Below are 23,634 nucleotides of genomic sequence, written 5' to 3' on the forward strand. Positions count from 1 at the left end.
GAAATTAATTGTATTTCTAAATACCAGCAGCAAACAATTTGAAGATGAATTTTTAAAATACTATGTATATTTTAAAATTCAAAATACTTAGGGATAAATTTAAAGAAACATGAGAAAACTTCTATACAGAAAACCATTTTGAAACTTCTGAGAGATCTAAAGAAGACTTAAATAATTAGAAAGACAAATCATATATACATATATTAGAAAACTGAATACTGTTAGGGTTTTCATTTTCCTCAAATTGATCTATTGATTCAATACAACTTCAATCAAAACCTCATATGAGTCATTTTTAGAAATTGAAGAACTTATTCTAAAATATAAAAGGAAATGCTGAACCAAAGCAATCATTAAAAGGTAGAACAGAGTTAGAGGACATCTGCTGCTTGATTTATTAACACTGAAGTTACAGTAAATGCAGACAGAACAGTCCTGGCACACAGACAGACAAACAGCTCTGGGGAACAGAACAGACAGTCTAGAAGTGGACCCACACTCACAGAGTTAAGTGATTTTCAACCAAAGTGTCAAAGCAAGTCAATGAGGAAAAAGAAATGCTTTCAGAGGAATACTGGAACAAGTAGCTACCTACCTGGGGAAAACAGTAACCTTGATACATACCTCAAACCATACACAGAATTTAACTAGAGATGGATCACAAACCTAAATGAAGAAGTGAAACCTGTAAAGCTTCTAGAAGATATAGAAGAATATCTATCTAACTTTGGGGTCAGCAAAAATTTTAGAAAGGACACAGAAAATATTAATTATAAAAGAAAAATGGATAAATGGACTTCATCAAAATTAAAAACCTCTACTTCTCAAAAAATACCATTAAGAAGATGCATAGGCAAGCCATAGACAAGGAGAAAATATTTACAATATATATATCTGATGAAGAATTTGAGTCCTGCAACTCAATAATTAAACCACAAATAAACTGACTGGCAAGTGGACAAATGATGCCACAGACACATTACAAAGATATACACATGGCCGAGAAGCATATGAAAAAGTGTTACCAGAAAAATGGTGGAGATTGAAATGTACAGCCACTTTGAGAAATGTTCTGCCAGATTCTTATAACCTCAACATACACCAATCCTGTGATCCAACAATTCCACTGCTAGGTATTTACCCAAGCGAAATGAAACACATAAGCAAAAATTCTGGACTCAGATGTTCACAGTCGCTTTACTCACAACCCCAAACTGAAGACAATGGAAACATCCATCAGTTAGAGAATGCATAAAAAGTGATACATCTACACATCAGAAGACCACTCTCCAAGAAAAAGGCATGAACCCTTCATACATTCAGTGACACGGAAGTATATCCAAAAAAGACACAGAAGAGTGTACCCTACATGATTCTGATGATATTAAATTCTAGAATGTGCTCACTCAGTTGTGTCTGACTCTTTGCGACCCCATTGACAGCAGCCAGGCTCCTTTGCCCTCCACTATCACATGGAGTTTGCTCAAATTAACATCCACTGAGTTGGTGATACTTTCTAACCATCTCATTCTCTGCCATCCCCTCTCCTCCTGCCCTCAATCTTTCCCAAAATCAGGGTCTTTTCCAATGAGTCGGCTCTTAGCATAAAGTGGTCAAAATATTGATGCTTCAGCTTTAGCCCTTCCAATGAATATTCAGGGTTGATTTCCTTTAGGACTGACTAGTTTGATTGCCTTGCAGTCCAAGGGATTCTCAAGACTCTTGTCGCACACCACAGTTCAAAAACATCAATTTTTTGGCGCTCAGCCTTCTTTATGGTCCACCTCTCACATCAAGGACCGTTTGAGTCCTAACTGTTGACATAGATTTGTAAGATCAGGAAACCACCAGCATTTAAAACTTGAAGAATGGTGTAAGCAGCTTGGCAGAAAATCCTATATAGAAAATAGATCACTCTTGGAGGAAGAAAGTTACATCACCAATAGCCTCACTGATGCAGAGGATGATAATGTGTGGAGAAACAGGAGTCTTGACTTGAGTCAAACTGTGTATCAGGACACTCAGCCTGAATATGAAACATTTTAGAAAAACCTTAACCAATTCATTGCCCTTATATTTTTCTTTTTAAAGCGTGATATGTGACTTTTCAAAAGCTTAAGTACATCTAAAAGAGCTATTTCAATAAGTATAAAATAAAAGTCTAAGCCACAGAAAGCATTGCATCATTGTTTAATTGACAGCAATTTTTCTTTCTTAGTACTATATAAAATAATGGCTCATTTTATGTTCACTAAATTACATGTTGTTATCTCTGCTTTACAGTGGAGAAAACTGAAATCTAGAGAATTATATATCTTGCTGAAGGTTCCATAGCAGTAAAATGCAGGGCAAGTTTCCAACTCAAATATAACTCCAGAAGTCTCCAGAATAATAGACTGTGCTATTTGTTTCTTCATTCTGATTATTTAATAGGCGGATTTCAATATTATATAAATATGGAAAAGGCTAAAAAAATTTTTTCCATGTTAGGGCATTCTGAATACCCAAAAAATACCAAAAAATATCATTTCTGTTACTGAAATCCAGTTTCCGATTCCATGACTAGATAAATATCTTTTGAGACTATTTACTGTCTATCACTGTGTGGGCAAATACAGAAAGGAACAAGGCACAGTCCCTGCTCTCCAGGAAATTATCTTGAATAAAGGGGATAAAATGGGGACTTCCCTGGTGGCCCAGTGGTTGAAGCTTCGCCTTCCAATGAAGGAAGTGCGGGTTCAATCCCTGGTGGGGAGTTAAGATCCCACATGCCTCATGGCTGAAAAACCAAAACATTAAAAAAAAAAAAAAAAAAACAGAAGAAGCAATATTGTAACAAATTCAATAAAGAGTTTAAAAGTCATCCATATCAAAAAAAAAAGGAGGGGGAGGGGGGATAAGATGTATGGTTAAAAAAAATAAAAAGGCAAATATTCACTAGAAGGGTTCATGGAAGGGAGATAACTGCAGAAAGGGAGATGGAGGCAGGTTCTCCAGGAAAGAACGTAAGGTTTCTAAAGAGGAAATGGGAACCTGATTAAGCAAACAGCCTCATCTTTGGCGGGAGGTGCATGACTGAGGCGGAGCCTAGAGCAGCCAAGAAGTTGGTGGAGGCCCCAAATGTCAGGCCAGTGGGTTTAGAGCACTTAGGAAAAACAAAATCCTGATAAGGAGAGCAGTCTGGACTCCACAAGCTTTGGGTTGTAAATGGAAGCACAATTAAAACTTTTCTGGATCCATGACTTCTATCTGAAAAATGACCAGTGAGGGCCGCTGCTGGTGAAACCCCCCATGAAGAGCCCCAAAGAAGCCAAAGGACCTGCCCCAGAGGTGTGTTTGCCGATAAACAATGCAGTCCCAGCACATGCGGTGCCTTCAAGTTCCCTTCTCAGCCTGGGCTGAGGGAGCCCCCACCAACACCCCAGACCTAACCCTCACCCTCATTCTCATCCCATTGGGTCATATTCTCAAGTCTACAGAGTTAGTAAAATGTGGGGTAAGCACCAACTGGGCCCCAGAAACTCCAGGCTGAAGGTGCCAAGTGTGCAACTTCCTCCTGAGAATAGTTCAGAGAGAAGACCTCTCAAAACAAACAAGAAGAGACTACAGAGATGGAGTGAGTGTCAGTATGGAAGGTGTCCTGGAAACACATCATCAGGCCCTCCTGCAACTCATCACCAGCTCTAGAGACCAAGGCCTTAATAAAACATGAGAGCAATCACTAATTAGGAACCTTCCTTGACCTGAAGGGGTATGGCTTGGGAAAATGCAGAGTGATGTGCAAGTTTTATATATACAGAATGAGTGTGAATTCCCAAAGAGACAGTCAATATCAAAACCCATGCCGTGAGAAAGCACGACAGTGCCCTTGGTTAATATTTCATAAGCATTTTGGCCTCAGATCCAAGCCCAGGAGGTGAATCTGGCTTGAGGCAGCCCTCCCTGATTGCTGAAACTGGCGAGAGTTTTTAGATGAAACTTGAAAAAAAGAAATGTTGATCCTTGAAAGAAGTTCCATAAGCGACCCAGTGACCCCAGTCTCCATCACCCTGATGGGCCTTCCCTAAAGCCAAAGGGAATCTGTGTGCTATGTGATCAATCGTTTCAGCTGTGTATGACTCTTTGCAACCCCATGGACTGTAGCCCACCAAGCTTCTCTGTCCATGGGATTGTTCAGCCAAGGATACTGGAAGGGGTTGCCATGCTCTCCTCCAGGGGATTTTCCCCACCCAGGTATCGAACCTGGATCGCCTGCATCTCCTGCACCGCAGGTGGGTTCTTTTACCACTGAGCCACGGGGAAAGCCCCAGAATATTAGGGGTGTGTATCTGCCTTGGCATCAAGTTGTATACATGCCCACCTGCTCTGCAGCAAGGGAACTGCACATGGGCCTTCAAGTAGGTTTTTTTAAAGCACCTGTCAAAATATTTTATTCTACAAATAACACAACTAAAAACTTCTAGGTGTATGCCAAAGCTGAAACTGATGTCATCCATTCTGTTCTCTCTAACTACATCCTGAGTGTCTCTGAATTCCAATATTTACCCTTCTCTGCTTCATGATATCTGCAAGTCACTTTCTGAGGTCATTACTTGAGTCTTGTAGACTACAGAGTTCATGGATAAATTCTCCTTTAGTCTTCCCAAAAATCCAGGAAGGGGTTCTTATAATAATTGTCTTTGGTTTCTAGTTGAAGAAACGGAGACCCAGAGAGTGACTCCCCCAATGTCACAAAGCTTTGGAATTTGAGGATGTCATATTAGATTACTGAACTTGAACTTGGTTCTTCCAACCTCACGGTAGGTGCTCATTCTACCAAATACAGTTCAGTAAGGGACTTGGTAAATACACGACCACAAATCATTCATAAAGGGAGGGAACCACAAGAAGACAGGTTGAATCCTGTGCTCGGAGGGGCCGTTTCACTAGGTCAGCCCCCGGGCCTCACAATGACGTCTGCCCCCGGGGACATGCACACGCATGGTGCTCGCTGGGCCAAATCTGTTTCCACTTGTGATGATTCTCCTAAAATTATCCTCTTCAGTTCAGTTCAGTTCAGTCACTCAATTGTGTCCGACTCTTTGTGACCCCATGGACTGCAGTGCACCAGGGTTCCCTGTCTTCCCATCCTCTTCTACCTACCCAAATTTGAGCTATCCTTGACTAGGGAAAAAGAAATAAAGCCAGTGTTGAACATAAACCCCTAACTAATAAAATCCTGCATCTCTTCTCTGGTACGACACCAGATCTTTTGAGGAATTCCAAGTTCAAGTCCACACTCTCTGCCTTGTAGGCACTGCCCTTGGCAATGTCAAGGTCACAATCAAGCACCAGCCAACTACACCCATCCCCCTATCCATGGTAGCTCCTTCAGCTAGAATCTGCTATTTTCTGCTGCTTTTGTTTCTTTCTTCCAGTCACCATGATTTCCTGAGACACTGAAAAGCATCTTCTGTGAGCCGAGTTCTGGGACTGGTTCTGCACAGCAAACATTTTGGAAATGGCCACATTGCATAGAGAAGATGAGGGGAACAGGATGCTGTAACACAGGATTTTATTAATACATAAAACATAGACTGCTTCAACCAGACTGAGAAAATGAGCTGCCTGGAGAGAGACAGAGTATACAGACAGACAGTGGCCAGATCATATGCAGAACAGAACCCCAGCCTGTAGCAATGTGCCGAGGAAACACACCCCTATGCACAGAAGCCAGCATAGGAGGCCAGCAGCTCTGAGTCAGACCTGCAGGCAGTCAGAGGCTTTCTCTAACCACAGTCCAGGAAGCTAAACAACAGCTTCTGTAACAACTGGCCCCAAATAGCCAGCACTTGATCAATAACAGCTTCCCTAACCTTTGTCCCTGCTTCCAGCTTAGGACCAATCAGAGAAAGCCAAATATGCTCCCCTAAGCAATCACACTGGGCACTCTAGTTACCTCACCCCTAGCTTCCCCAAGGCCAACAGCTTCCAGTCATTACTGGAACCTCCTTTTTTTTCCACTGCAAAGCTTTCCCACTCCTCTGTCTGCCTTGGAGTTTCTGCCACAACAAAAGCAATGGTGGTTGACTCCCTTGCTATTAAGGTCTGAACAATACCCTTTCCTTCTTCTCACTTGGTAGGTCTCTATTTCCCCCTTGGATAAACATCATCTTTGAAAAATCTTTGCTGAGTCTATCAGATCCCCGAGCCATTGATCAAAACCATAAACTTTTTTAGAGGGAAGCAAATATTTTGTATTTACCTAGAAAATCTAATTTTATTTCTAAGAATGTTCCTATTTCCCTCGAAATCACACAGTGGTAAAGGATCTGCCTGCCAATACAGGAGACGCAGGTTCAATCCCTGGATCAGGAAGATCCCTTGAGGAAGGAAATGGCAACCCACTCCAGTATTCTTGCCTAGGATATCTCATGGACAGAGAAGCCTGGCGGGCTACAGTCCTGGGATTGCAAAGAGTGGGACAGGACTGAGCGCCTGAGCAAGCTCACACAGGTATAAAACAAGAAAGACTTCAGGCTGCCATTTAGACACATTGTATCCAACCAATGTATTTTTATTATTCCCTCTCTCTGCAGAGAGCAGATGGTTCTTAAATCAAGAGAAATCCTCAGTCCATTGATCAAAACCAGGATGGGAGATCTAGAAGCTTTCAGACAGACGAAAGGCCCTCTAAGAATCTAAGGGTACCCCACAAGGTCCTCTCATTCAGTAGGGCTTCTAAGAACCTCTGAGCATTGTCCCAGCATCCTCACAGAGATCCTAAAATAGAGAAAGGCCTCTCTTGGAGATGTTTGTGCTTTTGTCTAACAGAGTGAGGGTTTGCTATTCTGATGATATAAAAACAGACCTGAAAGATAAAGAACATTACAGCATACTAACACATATATATGGAATTTAGAAAGATGGTAACGATAACCCTATATGCAAAACAGAAAAAGAGACACAGAAATACAGAACAGACTTTTGAACTCTGTGGGAGAAGGTGAGGGTGGGATGTTTTGAAAGAACAGCATGTATACTATCTATGGTGAAACAGATCACCAGCCCAGGTGGGATGCATGAGACAAGTGCTCGGGCCTGGTGCACTGGGAAGACCCAGAGGAATAGGGTGGAGAGGGAGGTGGGAGGGGGGATCAGGATGGGGAATACGTGTAAATCTATGGCTGATTCATATCAATGTATGACAAAACCCACTGAAATGTTGTGAAGTAATTAGCCTCCAACTAATTAAAAAAAAAAAAAAAACAGACCTGCCAGCATCCTAAGGAGAGTACCTCTTCCCTCCTCAACTCTCCCTGCTATGGAGCACAGCTCAAAAGGAAATGGAAATTGCATTATGTACAGAAGTTAAGGGGCTTCCCGGGTGGCTCAGCGGTAAAGAATCTGCCCACCAACGCAGAAGATACAAGAGACGTGAGTTTGATCCCTGGATCAGGAAGATCCCCAGAGGAAATGGCAATTCATGCCAGGATTCTTGCTGGGAAAATCCCATGGACAGAGGAGCATGGTGGGCTAAGCCCATAGGGTTGCAAAGAGTGGGACTTAGTGACTAAACCAGTATCACCACGGAAGTTAATGATGACAATCTGTCACCAACCTAACTCACAGGGCAGTCCATGGACTGAAAGGGCTGTTCACCAAGGGGCTCAAGAGTGTCAGGAAATAGGATATGGGGAGTGTGTTCCCACCCCAGCTAACTCGGGGGATCCCTCATCCAATCAGGTCTCACCAATTTCTCAGCTGATCTAAAAACTACACAGAAAACTCAGGCCCTCTGTGCAAGATACCATCTTAAGAATTTTCGCCACATCCTAAATGAGATAATTCACATTTGAGAGAGGGTTTCTCTGCTGCCCAAATGATGCATCTCCTCCCTTGGGCTTAATAGAGACACATCCACCTGGATTCCTGAGAAAGATACATTGATTAAGAAAGGCAAAAACCCTAACTCAGAAGCAAGATTGTATTCAATCTTTTTTCCTCTTAGCAAATGGGGCCATAATTCGAAGGAAATGAAATGTGAAGCTGTTGAGAGCTGAGGCCCACATGTGCGTCCACGTGTTCTACGGGTTGTAAATAACACGCGTGACTGCGCCAGGCACCAAATTGCTCGTTAGCTGCCAACATTAGTTGTTTAATGATCTGAAGAGCAGAAGCTGCCAATTATTGTATTCCTTCTTAAAATGCCATTTAAAACCCATACATGTAATTATTATACCTTTTCATTAAATTTTTATGATTCTTCTGGAGCTGATGAGCTATGGATTCATTCAACTTATAAAACAGGCTGTCATTACATAACTGGGTTAAAAATCCATACATCACACCTGGACACGAGCCCTGATCTAGCCCCACTCAGTTAATGGAGTGAACTTAACCACAGGACATATTCCAGGGCCTCAATCTCTCCCTCTGTTCCTCGGGATCACAGTGTTTCTTCCTCCTATCTGATAGAGCTGATGTGAAAATAAAATAACAAATGAAGAGGAATGTTCAAAAGCACTGTTCAGGGGCTTCCCTGGTGGTCCAGTGGCTAAGAATGCAGGGAACACTGGCTTGATCCCTTGTCCGGGAAGATTCCACATGCCTCAGGGCAACTAAGCCCATGGCCAGAACTACCGAGCCCATGATCCACAATAAGAAGCCACCACAACAAGAAACCTGCCCAGCAACTAGAGAAAGCCCAGGTACAGCAACAAAGACCCACCACAGCCAGTAAATAAAAAAACCTTTTCTTTAAGTACTGTTCAAATGATAGAGTAAGATCCTATTTTCAGAGACTCGTGTTTTCAGCCTACTGATTAATGGAAAAGTATATCCCTTTATAACTACCAAATTAAGGAAGGATAATGATCCACTGAAAATCCTCCAAAAATCTCTTATCTATGACTAGGTTGTTACTCTGAGTACATCAGTTTGTCTCCTGTTACCACTCTTTCCCCCATAGCAAGTGGTTGATCACACCCTCACTGAGCATCTCCAGATACATAAATCTGTAGAAACCCTGACTAGGATTACATGGCACCCAGATTACATCTAGTCTCTAAACTCTTAAACAGAAACTGGTAATGCAAACTACACAAATAGCTATTTTATATAATGTGTGCTTGTGCATTTTTAAGAGTCTTACCCATCCCTTATACGACTACCCTGGGTCAGTGGTAAAAACTCCGCCTGCAATGCAGGAGATGCTGGTTCAACCCCTGGGTTGGGAAGATCCTCTGGAGAAAGAAATGGTAACCCACTCCAGTCTTCTTGCCTGGAGAATCCCATGGACAGAGGAGCCTGGCAGGCTACAGTCTATGGGGTCACAAGAGTTGAACCCAGCTTAGCAACTAAAAACTAACAACCCATCCCTTATAAAGAAGCCATGCTGCCCATCTATTCCATGAGTTTCAGTGAGACTCCCCGCAAAGGCTCTGAGTTGTCAAGTGACAGGTAGAATGCTACACAATATTCAGGTACAGGTAGACTGTTAATCCAGAACAAGACAGGGGTGTGGTGGTTGTCATCACTCACTCCAACTGTCTCCATGTCCCCTCTGTCCCCAGGTACCTGAGATGGCAAGCATTTTGGCTTCAAACAACGCTGGCAGTTGGGTTTCAATATCGTTAACCTTCTTTCTCAGGGCACTGCAGAGTCTTTCACTCATACACACCTAGAAGGAGAGAGACAGCCATGAACCATCATTTACTCAGGCAGAGATGAGAGGGCGACAGGCACCAGCCAGATTCCTGGGTTTCTAAGTAGCAAGGGGGTGATACAGAATAACTGCAGGAGAGTTCTTAAAAAACAAGCAATGCATAAAGGAAGGAAGGATGGAAGGAAGAAGAGAGGAAGGGAAGGAGGCAGGGAGGAAGAGAGGAGGGAGGAGGGAGGGAAGGAGGAAGGGAAGAAGGGAGGGAGGAGAGAGGAGGGAGAAGGGAGGGAAGAGGGAGGGAGGAGGGGAAGGAGGAGGAGGAGGCAGGAGGGGAAGGAGGAGGAGGAAGAGAGCAGGGGGAGGGAGGGAAGAAGGGAGGGAGGAGGGGAAGGAGGAGGAGGAGGGAGGGAAGAGGGAGGGAGGAGGGGAAGGAGGAGGAGGAGGGAGGAGGGAGGGAGGAGGGGAAGGAGGAGGAGGAGGAGGAGGGAGGGAGGAGGAGGGAGGAGGGAGAGGAAGGGAAGAAGGGAGGGAAGGAGGAGGGAAAGGAGGGAGGAGGGAGGGAGGAAGGGGAGGGAAGGAAGAAACAGATGAGCTCCCACAACCAGACACAGCCACAAGTAAGTAAGCGGAGCCCTCTGCCTGCCCCTCCCCAGGCCTCTGCGTGCTGACACCCTCCTCGAGTGGCTCTGCTGGTCCCTGGGGGCACAGCCCACAGGGCTCTGCCTTGGGAAGAAGGGCCGTGTGACTCACCCACAAAACAGAACCACCGCTTGGCCCTCCCTCCCCGGCCGCCTGCCCCTGCAGGGTGTCTGTCGGTACCGCCCTGTCCAGCTGACACTCCGTCATTCTCCCTTCATTTTCCTCTTGTATCTCTGGGGACCACACACACTATGGGAGCAGGGATTTCATTCTGTGTCTGGCACACAGTAGGCAGGAAAGAACGGTGCACAGACGTTGCGATCAAGGGCAGATTTGAAAAATAGACAAGTAGATCTCAGGAAAGTTTGCAGGTTTTAGCATTTCACTTCCTACATCTTTCTTGATCTTTAAAAAATAGCAAAAATCTTAAATCTCACTTTGTTTTTCCAGATTTCTTAGGCTATTTTGTATTTGTTGAAACTAAAATACAACATTTTGTTTCTTTTATTTAAAGCAAAAACCTTGTATTCAACTGCTACCTATACTGAGATTAATGAACTACCTAAAAAAACCTCCAGTTCAAAAAAAGCACAGAGCATGGCTGAATAACAATGAATACATATGTGAAGACATCTGGGGGATCCACAAAGGATGTTACTTAGAAGCACCCCTCTTTTCTTGCCAAAAACCTAACATTCCATTCAAGAAATAAAAACCCAGGTGGGTTCACAGAGCCCAGAGAAAATATAAAATTTAATCTCCCCAGAAGTTTCCAGCTCATGCTAGATATTATCACCTTGAAGTGCTTTGCTGACCTCAGACTTCAACAGAGATTCTTTCTAAAATCAACACAAACCTCACCCACCCCGTCTAAAATAGTACACACTTGCCCCCATGGCCTTCAGCATGTCCCTTTCCATTAAGCAGCTGTAATCTCCCAAACCTCTTTATAAAACTCTCTTTATAAATCTCTTTATAAAATCTCTGGATGAAGGGACAGCGTAAAGGCTTCTACCCCAAAGCCCGCACCAGCAGAGCAGAGCAACTGCTGTCCAAAGCCATCAATTTGGAGACACCCTCTCAATGGTCCTGAGATCCATCACAGTGTCAGGACCAGAAGTTAAAGGAAGTTGCTCTGACATCCGCCCAAGCACTGTCTCATGGACTCCATGCTGATGACAGGAACGCCCCCTCCCCTTGGTCAAAAGCATGTCACCAGAGGTCCCAGGACATTTCTGTCAACTCGATTACCCCGGTCATGATTGCTACACCTCACCCAAGTACGTCCAGTATTTCTGATTTTAGCTCACAGTCTCTTTTAACCATAATTGGGTCAGTTTCTCTTTTATTGAGCGAGCTGTCACTATTAATATGAAACAACCTCTAAATCTTCTTATTAAATTGCAATGTACATTCTTTCCGGCACTGCTGAATGTAATCTAATATCTACCAACCTCCGGATACCCCATTTATTTCCAACACTTTCTTCCATCTCATTTATCCCCTAATTACCTTTGGTTTGGGTAACCCATAAGAGTCAAAAAATGTAATGAGTGGAAGGCAGGTGCCAGCTCTCTTTGAGGAAGGAGTTGAAAGAATATCAGATTATTGTGTCTAATACACTGAAGAAAGAAAAGTGGGCCAAGCTGTGACTTTGACTTCAAGGTCACCAGTCAATCAAGCTCAGAGTAGACAGAAAGTTGTTGCGTGCGACTGAGCAGTTTTAATTCTCTATAGACTAATATATGGCCCTCATATACACACACACATTCATGTATGTGCACATGTACACACCTACCTACATACATAAACACACATGCCTGCAGGCATGCGTGCCCCAGAAAATCTGCATCTCCTTTTTTATTTCCAAATAAAATTAAACCCTAAGGAACCCATTATCAAATGGAGCTTTTCCATTTCCATTTTAAAATCATAGGCATGCATTCATTAATTTTATGAAAAAGCAAGGGAATTGTAATTTTTTTTGTAAATGTTTTAGAGAAAAGATACAAACAAAGCAAAAGACTTTTGGCATTTGGGCAAATCATAGCAGCTGGAGACGATCAACAAATCCCAGTGTCGTGTGCACGTGTGAATGTGTGTGTGTGCGTGATATAAGATGTCATAGAAAACACACACATACAAACACCATCTGTGTTACAGATTATGCACATCTACATCCTCCCTGATGGGATCCAGACTCATCCGTGTTACACACACAGTATGTGTTTATCTGATGCTCAATAAACCTAAACCCAAGAGTCCTTCCACGTTTTAATTCTACACAGAAATTAGGATGTACTTATAAATGGCATAAGTTCTAGTAGGAAGTACAAGAGGTACTTCGACCGCCTCCCCATCCAGGAAGCTTTGGCCCCACCTCACCTCCCCCTGTGGCTCCACTGGAGGTCACAGAAGTGGATGGACAGGAATGTCAATGGGGACATCACCGTCACTGATAAGGCAGAAATCCAGGTGTGCTGTCTAGCATCCGCTCTTGCTTCCTATAACAAAATTGGTAAACCAAGCCAGTGTCAAGGTGCCAGCCACATTCAGCCTGGGAGCCTGAAATAAAGCCCTTTCCCAAGTTCTGCATGTGGCTTCAGGTCCCCTGCCGGCCGCCTGAGTCTCCTCCTGCCCTTCTGCTCTGGGTGAGCATTCTGGGGTGGATCTTTGGGAAGGCAGGGCAGGTGGGCATCAAGCGTTCTGAGGTCCAAGGCTCAGTCCTCACAGGAGGCTCTCTTTCGATGCGGGGCAGAACTGCCCATCAAACTGCTGCTGCGCGGTCTCTAGCAAAATCATATAAAGTTTTTTCAAAAGTGAACTAGACACAAAAACCAGGAAAAGGACCAGAGCCACTGTGGACATTTTTTGCCAAGAATACTTCCACCTTCTTGGCTCTGCTGGGGTCTACACACCCGCACAGGTCTTCTTGCTCTCTTCCCTGGAGACAGAGAACAAGATCTTCCCTCCAGGCCAGAGGACTCTTGGCTTCTTTGCTCCCTGCTCAGAATCCTGCCCTTTGTGTATTTCAGCCATCTTATACCCACCCTGGTTCCCAGACCCAACACAAATCATTAATGATTCAGACCTAGTTCTCTGCCTGCCTCCCCTCTAACAATAATTCACAGGGTAATTGATCCTGCTTCAGAGTTTGTCAATAACTCAGTGGGGAGTAACTATCTCTCTGGAGGAGGGTTTTGTTTCATTACTGTGGTTATCCTCACTGACCACACACTGACTATTTAAGTGAATTGACTGTGCAGCTCCCAGGGAATAATGTTGGGTCCTCTATCTCTATACAAACCAAGGTCCTGATATGAAGTATAAATGGCAGGTAAGATAGGCAAAATGATTTCGAAATCAACTTAACTTTAAAAAACAAAACAAAACAAAAAAAACAAGCACCTACTGTACCATTTCCATCTGTTCGTGAAAAACCTGAACCCAGCCCTTCTGGAAGGGAATGTAATCAACTTCTCAGATTACACCCATCCTAGAAGCCTTTTTAAGCAAAGACATTTGATTGTGCACAGCAGTAATCATGTTTCCTTTCCCAAAGGCCAAGCCCATCAACGCCTAGGGACCGCAGTCAGAACATCCACCAGAGGAGCAGCCCTTGGCCCTGGCTCGTTGGCTGGCCCATCACTTAGCCTGTAGAATGGTTTTGCCAAGTCTATATTTTGTCCAGAGCCCAGGTGATCTGTGACATGAAATTACATCAAAAGAAAACTTCAGCAACTTCTTTAGAAAGTGGGCATAGAAAGGTACTTACCTTAGCAGTGATTTCTTTAAGTGACAAGCTGAGGGATTTTATCCTTTCCTGGAGGCTAGAAGAAATGAAAAGAGGACATTGGTCTTGGTAAAAGCTCAGTCCTACCACATGTCACAAGACGGCAAAACAGTGAAACTTCCATCAGCCCAACGGCTGAAGAAGAACAGTAGGAAAGAAGATGCCAAATTGGTTCCATTTGACTGAAATTACTATGTTTCTAGGAAGCTGAGTTTTCCCTCCCTAATTACTCTCTGCCTAGGCTGGTATTAAAATCTGTTATCATTCCCATAATGCACATCTACTGACAGAGTGAACAACTCAGATGTGTTTCTGGCAGCAAAAGATTAAATTACATTCCTACAAGTACCTTCCAAGAAGGATGGTCTATCCAGGGTAGTCTCACAGGCAGGTGATCCAATATAATCTATTTGGGTTAATAATTCAATCAATATGTTCCAAGCATCTTCTGGGTTTAGCAGGGAGGTGCAACAGGGAGAAGACACATATATTTAAAGTATCTAAAATAGAACTCTCTGCTCTTTAGGCTTTTCCCGGCTTCTTTTTCACTCCTTAGCACTATGCATCTTGACATATTTATTTACTCATGTAATTTCTTTCTCCCCTCTTTGGAATAAGAGTTCCACAATTGGAGCAGCTGCCTGCATCCTCCTGTGTCCATTTCTGTATCCTTGGTGTTCAAGATAATTCCTGGAGCTTCTAGGTGGGTCGGTCAATATCTACAGAATGATCAAACGAATGAATGAAACTAACTCTCAGGCTTTATTTCCATCACTGTTATCTATGGGAGAAAAAGTACAAAGGAGCCACAAAGAGTCGGACATGACTGAGCTCACACACACATGATAACCAACGGAGAAAGATGGGGAGGAAGGGGCAATTATGAATTTGGGATTAACATATACACACTAGTATATATAAAATAGGTAAACAAGGACCTACTGTATAGCACAGTGAACTAGACTCAATATCTCAATATACGGGAAAAGAATTTGAAAAAGAATATACATATATGTGTGCACGTGTGTGCAAGTCATTCAGTCGCGTCTGGCCCTTTGCAACCCCATGGACTGTAGCCCACCAGGCTCCTCTGTCCACAGGATTCTCCAGGCAAGAATACTGGAGTCCAGGGGATCTTCCCAACCCAGGATCAAACCCGCATCTCTTATACCTTCTGTGTTTGCAGGAGGATTCTTTACCTCTAGCACCACCTGGGAAGCCATATATATACGTACATAACTGAGTCACTTTGGGGTACACCTGAAACTAACACATTGTATAATAAATCAACTACACTTCATTTTTTAAATAAATTAATTTAAAGTAATAATAAAAGTATCTTATACATAGGTTTTCCCGGCCACATACAAAGACTAGTTCATGCATCAACAATTAAGACAGAATTTAGCTGACCAGAATGGCAGTGCCTTTAGCTCATGCCCAACGGGTCAAGCACCATCCTTCCAGGGTTTGACACATTCATTGGTCTTGGCTCAGTCTTGGCCCTGTCCCAGAAAGAAGATTAGTCTCCTCTAAAATACTGATGTTAAAGCAGGGAGGCAGTGAGGCAGATAATTGAATGCACTGTTTTATATTTGATTTGATTTATATTTAATTTATTTAATTTATGCTATATTACTTTTTGCAGTAGATTTACCTTCCTAATTATGTTTTGCTCAGGCTAATATTAGCATTAGTTGCATCCCTGGGGTACACACAGATGGAAGCAATAGGGGGCAGAAGAATATAAATCATCTATACCCCACGCGAGTGATTTTCAAGCTATTTTTAGTAGTAGAGTTCTTTCAAATGAAATTTTACTCAGAATAGTCATATATACAATAGATAATAGGGTGTCTCTTCTGACTGAGATGGGATGTCTGGCCTGGGGTACAAATGAGGTCACACAGACCCCGCACACTGAATATTACCACCATCACCCATGCTTATCATGCACTCAGTCGTGTCCAGCTCTGCAACCCCATGGACTGTAGCCCACCAGGCTCCTCTGTCCATGGGATTCTCCAGGCAAGAATACTGGAGTGGGTAGCCATTTCCTCCTCCAGGGGATCTTCCAGGGGTCCCCAAATCATGATTCCAGGAGCAGGAATACAAATTGAAAACCACCAAATTAGATGAGTTAAATGTTTATAAATAAGAGTTACATGTACTTCAGTGATTAAAATGAATCCCCACATTTCTTTGAAGCCTGCATATGATTAATGGCAAATAAAACTGCTCTCTCAGATCAAATTATGCGGTACCCAGGAAACACACATTGTCTCCACAAATTAGCACATAATGTTTTAACAAACACACCAGACCTAATTTACTCAAACGAGTGTCTTCCTGAAAAGCAGCCACCCTAGGAATAATAGTGTCAAACATTTATTGAGCTCTTACTGTGTACCAGGCACTCTCCCTTGTATTCCTTACATGGATTAGCCTTTCAAATTCAGATAACTCTATGAAGTAGGTACCATACTATCTACATCTTCAGACAAGAAAACTCCAGGAGCGATTTCAGAAATTTTCGCAGGGTCAGCTAGATGGTAAATGGGAGAATGATAACCCAGGCAGTTTAGCTGTCTGTTCTTCTAACCACTAAACTATGCTCCCTCTTCCAGAAGATGAGTAATCATTTGAGGTACACTGTCACTGTATACACTGGTTTTTAGAATTCTATTTTAGAATGGTGTTGAGTTTACAAGGTGTGTGTGTTTTAGTCACTCAGTCACATCTGACTCTTCGCAACCCCATGGACTGTAGCCCGCCAGGCTCCTCTGTTCATGGGATTTCCCAGATAAGAATACTGGAGTGGGTTGCCATTTCCTTCTCCAGGGGATCTTCCTGACCCAGGGATTGAATCCAGGTCTCCTGCATTGCAGGCAGATTCTTTACGGTCGGTCGGAACCACCAGGGAAGCTCTGAATTTACAACACTAAGTCATTTATTTGTAAATGGACATTATCCTCTACTCACAAATGGTACTTAAATCATCTGACTGAAATTCACCCTCAACACATGAAGCCTCAGAAAAGCTGAGACTATTAAGAAGAATATGCTGCACAGAAAGTACGATGGGGCAGCTGGGCTTGAGACTGGTGGTGGTGAGAAGAAATTGAGTATACAGGGGTCTGTTATGGGTTGAGTGTGTGCCCCCAGAACCAATTCATTATATTAGTGGCCTCAGAATGGTACCTTTTTTGGTGATAGTGTCTTTATAGAGGTGCTCAATTTAAAACGAGGCCATCAGGGTGACCCTAATCCAGTATAACTGGTGTCCTTATGAAGAGGGGAATTCGAACAAAAGAGAGAGAGACACACAGGGAAGACCACAAATAGAGACACGGGGAGAAGACAATCATGCACAAGCCAAGGAGAGAAGCCTGGCACAGATTCTTGCCTCACAGCCTTAGGAGGAACCAGCACTGCCCACACCTCAGTCTCGGACCTCCAGCCTCCAGCACCGTGTTTAAGCCCCTCAGTCTGCGGGACCGTGTCATGGCAGCTACAGCAAACTAACTCATGTGAAATTTCCATTTTTAATAGTATGATTAATCACATGCGTTATTAAGATCCTACATACTGGTGCTCCAGTTCAGCTCAGTTCAGTTGCTCAGTCGTGTCCAACTCTTTGCGACCCCATGGACTGCAGCACATCAGGCTTCCCTGCCCATCACCAATTCCCGGAGTTTACTCAAACTCATGTCCATCGAGTCAGTGATGCCATCCAACCATCTCATCCTCTGTCGTCCCCTTCTCCTCCTGCCCTCAATCTTTCCCAGCATCAGGGTCTTTTCAAATGAGTCAGTTCTTCGCATCTGGCAGCCAAAGTATTGGAGCTTCAGCTTCAGCATCAGTCCTTCCAATGAATATTCAGGGTTGATTTCCTTTAGGATTGACTGGTTGGATCTCCTTGCAGTCCAAGGACTATCAAGTCTTCTCCAACACCACAGTTCAAAAGCATCAATTCTTCAGTGCTCAGCTTTCTTTAGAGTTCAGTTCTCACACCCATACATGACTACTGGAAAAACCATAGCCTTGACTGGACGGACCTTTGTTGGGAAAGTGAAGTCTCTGCTTTTTAATGTTGTCTAGATCGGTCATAGCTTTTCTTCCAAGGAGCAAGCATCTTTTAATTTCACAGCTGCAGTCACCACCTGCAGTGATTTTGGAGCCCAAGAAAATAAAATCTCTCTGTTTCCATTGTTTCCCCATCTGTTTGCCATGAAGTGAAGGGAACGGATGCCATGATCTTAGTTTTCTGAATGTTGAGCTTTAAGCCAACTTTTTCACTCTCCTCTTTCACGTTCATCAAGAGGCTCTTCAGTTTTTCTTCACTCTCTGCCATAAGGGTGGTGAGGTTATTGATATTTCTCCCGGCAATCTTGATTCCAGCATGCTCCAGGGTCCAAGGGAAAAAGTCTACTCCGTGTGGGAGCCGCCAGACAAGAGTCACAATGGCCCTTCTGTTTGCTTCAGACTAATAGATGATTTCATTTTCAACTCACCCCAGGGGAAACAGAAAACCTCTCCAGCAATAGACTGTAAACATTCTTGCCTTGTAGTGTAGGCTCTAAGGACAGGTGGCTATAAGAAAATTGTATGTGACAATGTCTTTGAGGTTTTAAAAACTGATTATGGGGCCTTTGAAGTGGAAGTGGTAGTCACACAGTCGTGTCTGACCCTTTGCGACCCCATGGACTGTAGACCACCACACTCCTCTATCCATGGGATTCTCCAGGCAAGAATACTGCAGTGGGTTGCCATTTCCTTCTCCAGGGTCTTTCCAACCCAGGGATTGAACCTGGGTCTCCTGCATTGCAGGCAGATTCTTTACTATCTGAGCCACCAAGGAAGCCTTTGGGTTAGTATAAAAGCACACAAATGCCTTAGCTTCAGGTTAGGAGTGAAAAGGGGCTCCCTTAAATCCCCTGGAGAAGTGACTAGCTTCCCACTCCAGTATTCCTGCCTTGAGAATTCCATGGAAGAGAAGCCTGGTGGGCTACAGTCCTTGGAGGCACAAAGGGTCAGACATGACTGAGCGACTCACACTTTCACGTTTTCACAGTAACTAATCTACACAGTACAAGCCAAGACATGGTCAAGGGCCAGAATAAAACCTTTTTAGGGAAGACTATCAGCCAGGCAATTTAGATTCAGTGACTCAGGATGAGATACAGTTTGAAGGAAGAGTCCAGCCAGAGGACCAAGTATGCTGAGACCACTGATCCATACCATGGAGTTGCTCCCCTGAAACGCTGCAACGGGCTCTGAACTAGTCCCCTGCTTTTATCCTCACCCCTTACTGTCTATTTTTAATCCTATATCCAGAGTGAGTCTTCTCAGGCACTGCAGTTAAACCCATAAACTCATTCTCTAATGCACTTAGGTAAAGCCCATCCGCGAGGACCAGCATGGCCCTTTCCCATAGCCTCTCTGACCTTCTCTCCTACAACAACCTCCTTCACTTTCTCTGCCTGGCCACAGAGGCCTCCTGATGCTCCTCAAACCCACTGATGCAGACCCCTCTGGCTGGATGCTCTCCTTCCAAGACACACACCAGACCAGTCCCTCCCACCTTCCAGTCCCTCCTCCAGTCTAAGCACTCTGCCCGCCAGGTGGCCCAAACTGATGGCTGCCTATAAACCTGCACACTTACCTCTTGTCCTTTGTCTTCCCCCATAGCATTCACTACCTACTAACCTACTATGTGATGTACTTATTAATTGTGTTTACTGTTGATTTCTATTTATTATTTATATCTGCTTTCTTCTTGCTCTAGTAAGAAAGCTCCACAAAGGCAAGGCTCTTCCATGTAGAAATACCTGGAGCATAGTGGGTGGTGAGTGAATGAGCACAGTCTTGTCTTCTTTCTAAGGACCAGGTGGGGCATTGTGGGAACATCCCCATCTCTATCAGAATGCCCTCAAACCACAGGATGGTGAGAGGCTCCCTCTCTGTTCCACTCCCTCCACTGCCCCAGTGCAAGTGGGGATTAAGGGTGGGTTTCCCAGGTGGCACTAGTGGTAAAGAATACGCCTGCCAATGCAGGAGACCTAAGAGACGTGAGCTCAGTCCCTGGGTTGGGAAGATCCCCTGGAGGAGGCCATGGCAACTCACTCCAGTATTCTTGCCTGGAGAATCCTATGGACACAAGAGATTGGCAGGTTGTAGTTCATGGGGTCACAAAGAGCTGGACACGACTGAAAAAATTTAGCACGCATGTAGGCATGTACGAATGCAATACTGATTTAAGAAATAGTGCAGGACAGTAATGAAATCAGTGAACTCCAGCTCAGGCAGGAAGGTCAGAAAGATCTAATTCAATCAATATAGTCTCTTGAAGAACAGGTCGGGCTACTAAGAGTTCCACCCACATCCAGTTCTTTCCCATGCCACCCTTCCTCCTCACCGGCATTTGAAGACACTGGAGCTTTCCTTTCATTGTTTCAAGGAAAGGGAACCCCTCAATGGTGGAGAGGTAAAGAATCCACCTGCAGTGTAGGAGATGCAGGAGATAAGGGTGCAATCCCTGGGCCAGAAGATCCCCTGCGGGAAGATATGGCAACCCACTCCAGTATTCTTGCCTGGAAAATCCCGTGAACAGGGGAGCCTGGCGGACTTGGCACACACACACTGCTCCTCACCAGCCTGCTGTGGGTGGAGATCTATGTGAGAGAAAGAAGAGGTTAAAGATATGGTGTCCACGCAGGAAGACCTCCTCTCCTCCTTCTAAACCCCAGCTCCTAGAGCGCCTGCTCTTTTTGACTTCTCTCTTTTGGATGGCTCCTTTTCATAGAACATGTAGGGGTTGAATTGTGTCCCCCCAAAATTCATATATTAAAGTCCCCCCTTGTCTCAGCATGTCACTTTACTTGGCGATAAGGTCACTGCAAATGTAATTGGTTAGGATGAGGCTGCTAGGGTGGGCCCCAATCCTATTTAACTGGTGGAAAAATTTTTACTCGGAAACACGCATGGACAGAAGACACTGTAAAAAGACGCTCGGACAAGACGGTCTTCTATAAGCTGAGGAGAGAACAGATCCTACCCCCAAAGTTTCAGAAGGAACCAACCCCTCCCCCACCGTCACCTTGATCTTGGACCTCTAACCATAATAAATGTCTGTGTGTAAGCCACCCCTGTTCAGTACTTTGTTACTTAGTTGTGTCTGACTCTTTGTGACCCCATGGACTGTAGCCCACCAGGCTCCTCTGTCCACTGGATTCTCCAGGCAAGAATACTGGAGTGGGTTTCCATGACCTCCTCCAGGGGATCTTCCCAACCCAGTGATCAAACCTGGGTTTCCTGGATTGCAGGCAGATTCTTTACCATCTGAGCCCCCAGGGCAGCCCAGAGCTCCTTGCTAATCTTCCTTGCTAAAACCTGGAGCTGCATCTGGTATCTATCTGGTTACAGAATCCCACACACTACTCTACTAACAACTATTTATTCCCTGTTTCTCCAGATGCTATCACTTTGGGAGGCATAACTCAAAAGACTTACGAGAAACTTGAATCTGTACCCTGTCATAGTAATACTTCCCACACCTTTCATGGATCCAGGCATTAGAGGGCTCTGTCTTTGTTCTCCTTACTCCCGGAAGAAAATATCTATGGGGCCAAAGGTATTCATACATGCCCACGCAGAGCTGGGGAAGACAGCTGAGACCAGAAGAGCCTTCCCAGAGAGCAATGAACCTGCTTTCTGCCTGGGCCCCTTTTTAAGGTCTTCCTCCCAAGGATGGGCCACCCTGCAGTGATCAAGCAGTGACCACCTGGAAGGTGTGGCTAGTTCTCAGACATGCAGGCCAAGGGTCCCATCACAGTGCAGAACAGATCACAGGATGGGAATACAAGCCAGGTCCTCCTGCTTCCACTGGTCTTCCTGCTCTGGGCCACAGTGAGCGGTGGCCTGGAGGACGCCTCTGTGTTCATGTTCTAGAGAAACCACTTCACACCCATTTCTTCTTCCTCCATTAGTGATACTTTCTCCCACCTCCAGGAAGCCAGCCACGACTGCCGTCAGCACCAGCCTTGGCCATCAGCATTAAACTCACACCCAGGATGCCAAGCAGACATCTGCTCCAAAGACAAGCCTTTGAAGGACAAACTCTGCCACTACTCTTGTCTGACCTCTGATGCACAAGAATATTAATGGCATGCAGAGATTTCCACCACCACCTTAGCTTTCTTCAGAATTCTGAATAAGTCCCTTTCTTCTGGGGTTCTCTTTGCTCACCTACAAAGTGAAGAAGTTGGACCAGGTGATTTCTAAGAACATCCCAGTCCTACCATTCAAGATGCCTTTGCTGTTCTACCATTCAAGATTCTTTTGCTAATGTTATTTTATTTGTAGAGATCTGGAGAATCTAAAAAAAACACATCAGGGACTTCCCTGGCAGTCCAGTGTTTAAGACTTCACCTTCCAATGGAGGGGTGTGAATTCAATCCCAGGTCAGGAGCAAAGATCCCACATGACTCACAGTCAAAAACCCAGAACATAAACAACAGAAGCAATATTCTAACAAAGTCAATAAAGACTTTAAAAGATGGTCTACATAAAAAGAAAAAAGTTTAACACATCAGTTATGCAAAGTACCAGACAGCATTAATGACAGAGGCAGAAATATAAGGCCATTTTTACTAAGCAAGACATGAGTGTTTCTGCCCTCAGAACAGAATTGTGCAAAAAGTCTGCTGTCTGCTGGCCTTTGAGCATCCATCTTTCTGCCTCTGTAGATCTGACCATGTACTGACATGCCATTTTAGTAACAAGCTGCAGGAGCAGGAATGTCAGCTCAGTCTACAGTCTCCTCCCTGTCCCCTGTGCCCATCCCTAGCCCCATCCCTTGTCTTGTTTAGTAAAAACAAGTTTAAGAAGGAGAGACTGTTACTGAAGCAAACTAGAAGTGACATAAAGGGCAAGATGACAGCTGCCCTATCACAGGCACTACTTGGTCTTGAATTAAAATATATATACAGATACAGGAATCCTTGACATTAACAACCTTGCCAATTACTGCTCAGGCCTCTAACCTTCTGTCAGGGGCAAGTGGTGAAGAAAATGACAGCAAAAACAGCTTTAGGAAATGCAGGACTTCATCTACTTGGCTTTTCCCCTTCCTTCGACCCTTCTCTCCTCACAGCTGATAATGTCACATGTCACCAGTGGGACATAGATGGAGCACAGACAACAAAAATGCCAAGAACTCCTCCAGGCTTCAGATGATCTCATAAAGGCACGATGGGACACACAGTCACCAGAGGTAAGCCACTCTCTGTGGCTGTAAAAGCGATCAAGCTGGTCGCCTGAGACACTTACTCTGAGCAAAGGCTGCATGCAGTGAAGAGAGATGTTTGCCAACCTCCAGTGCCACTGCAGGCCATCCTTGTCCCCTTGGGCATGGCACAGAATCCCTGTCCAGTTCAGCAGCGGGGCAGCCACACACAGGACTGACCCACTCAAAAAGCCAGCTCACGTGTGGGGGACCTTGGCCAGGATGAAGTATAGAAAGATTTGTTTAATAAGTCATTTCTACAGATAGCCATGC

At 44.3% G+C, this 23,634-nt stretch overlaps 1 protein-coding gene across 8 annotated transcripts in view; it reads right to left on the minus strand.

Moving 5' to 3' along the window:
• The window catches only part of DISC1 (DISC1 scaffold protein), a 433,479-nt gene that overhangs the window by 204,956 nt on the left and 204,889 nt on the right, over positions 1 to 23,634 (minus strand). For 5 of the 8 annotated variants that reach the window (XM_043477124.1, XM_043477125.1, XM_043477122.1 and 2 more), the window contains 2 exons: positions 14,058 to 14,112; positions 9,559 to 9,661 (listed from right to left, as the gene is read on the minus strand). In XM_043477124.1, coding sequence (XP_043333059.1) covers positions 9,559 to 9,661; positions 14,058 to 14,112 — 158 coding nt within the window. Of the gene's footprint in view, positions 1 to 9,558; positions 9,662 to 12,667; positions 12,787 to 14,057; positions 14,113 to 20,493; positions 20,576 to 23,634 lie in introns of those variants that run through there. The other 3 variants (XR_006270956.1, XR_006270957.1, XM_043477127.1) reach the window with 3 other exon arrangements.

This window comes from Cervus canadensis, chromosome 8 (genome assembly GCF_019320065.1).
Source record: "Cervus canadensis isolate Bull #8, Minnesota chromosome 8, ASM1932006v1, whole genome shotgun sequence".
NCBI classification, from domain to species: domain Eukaryota; kingdom Metazoa; phylum Chordata; class Mammalia; order Artiodactyla; family Cervidae; genus Cervus; species Cervus canadensis.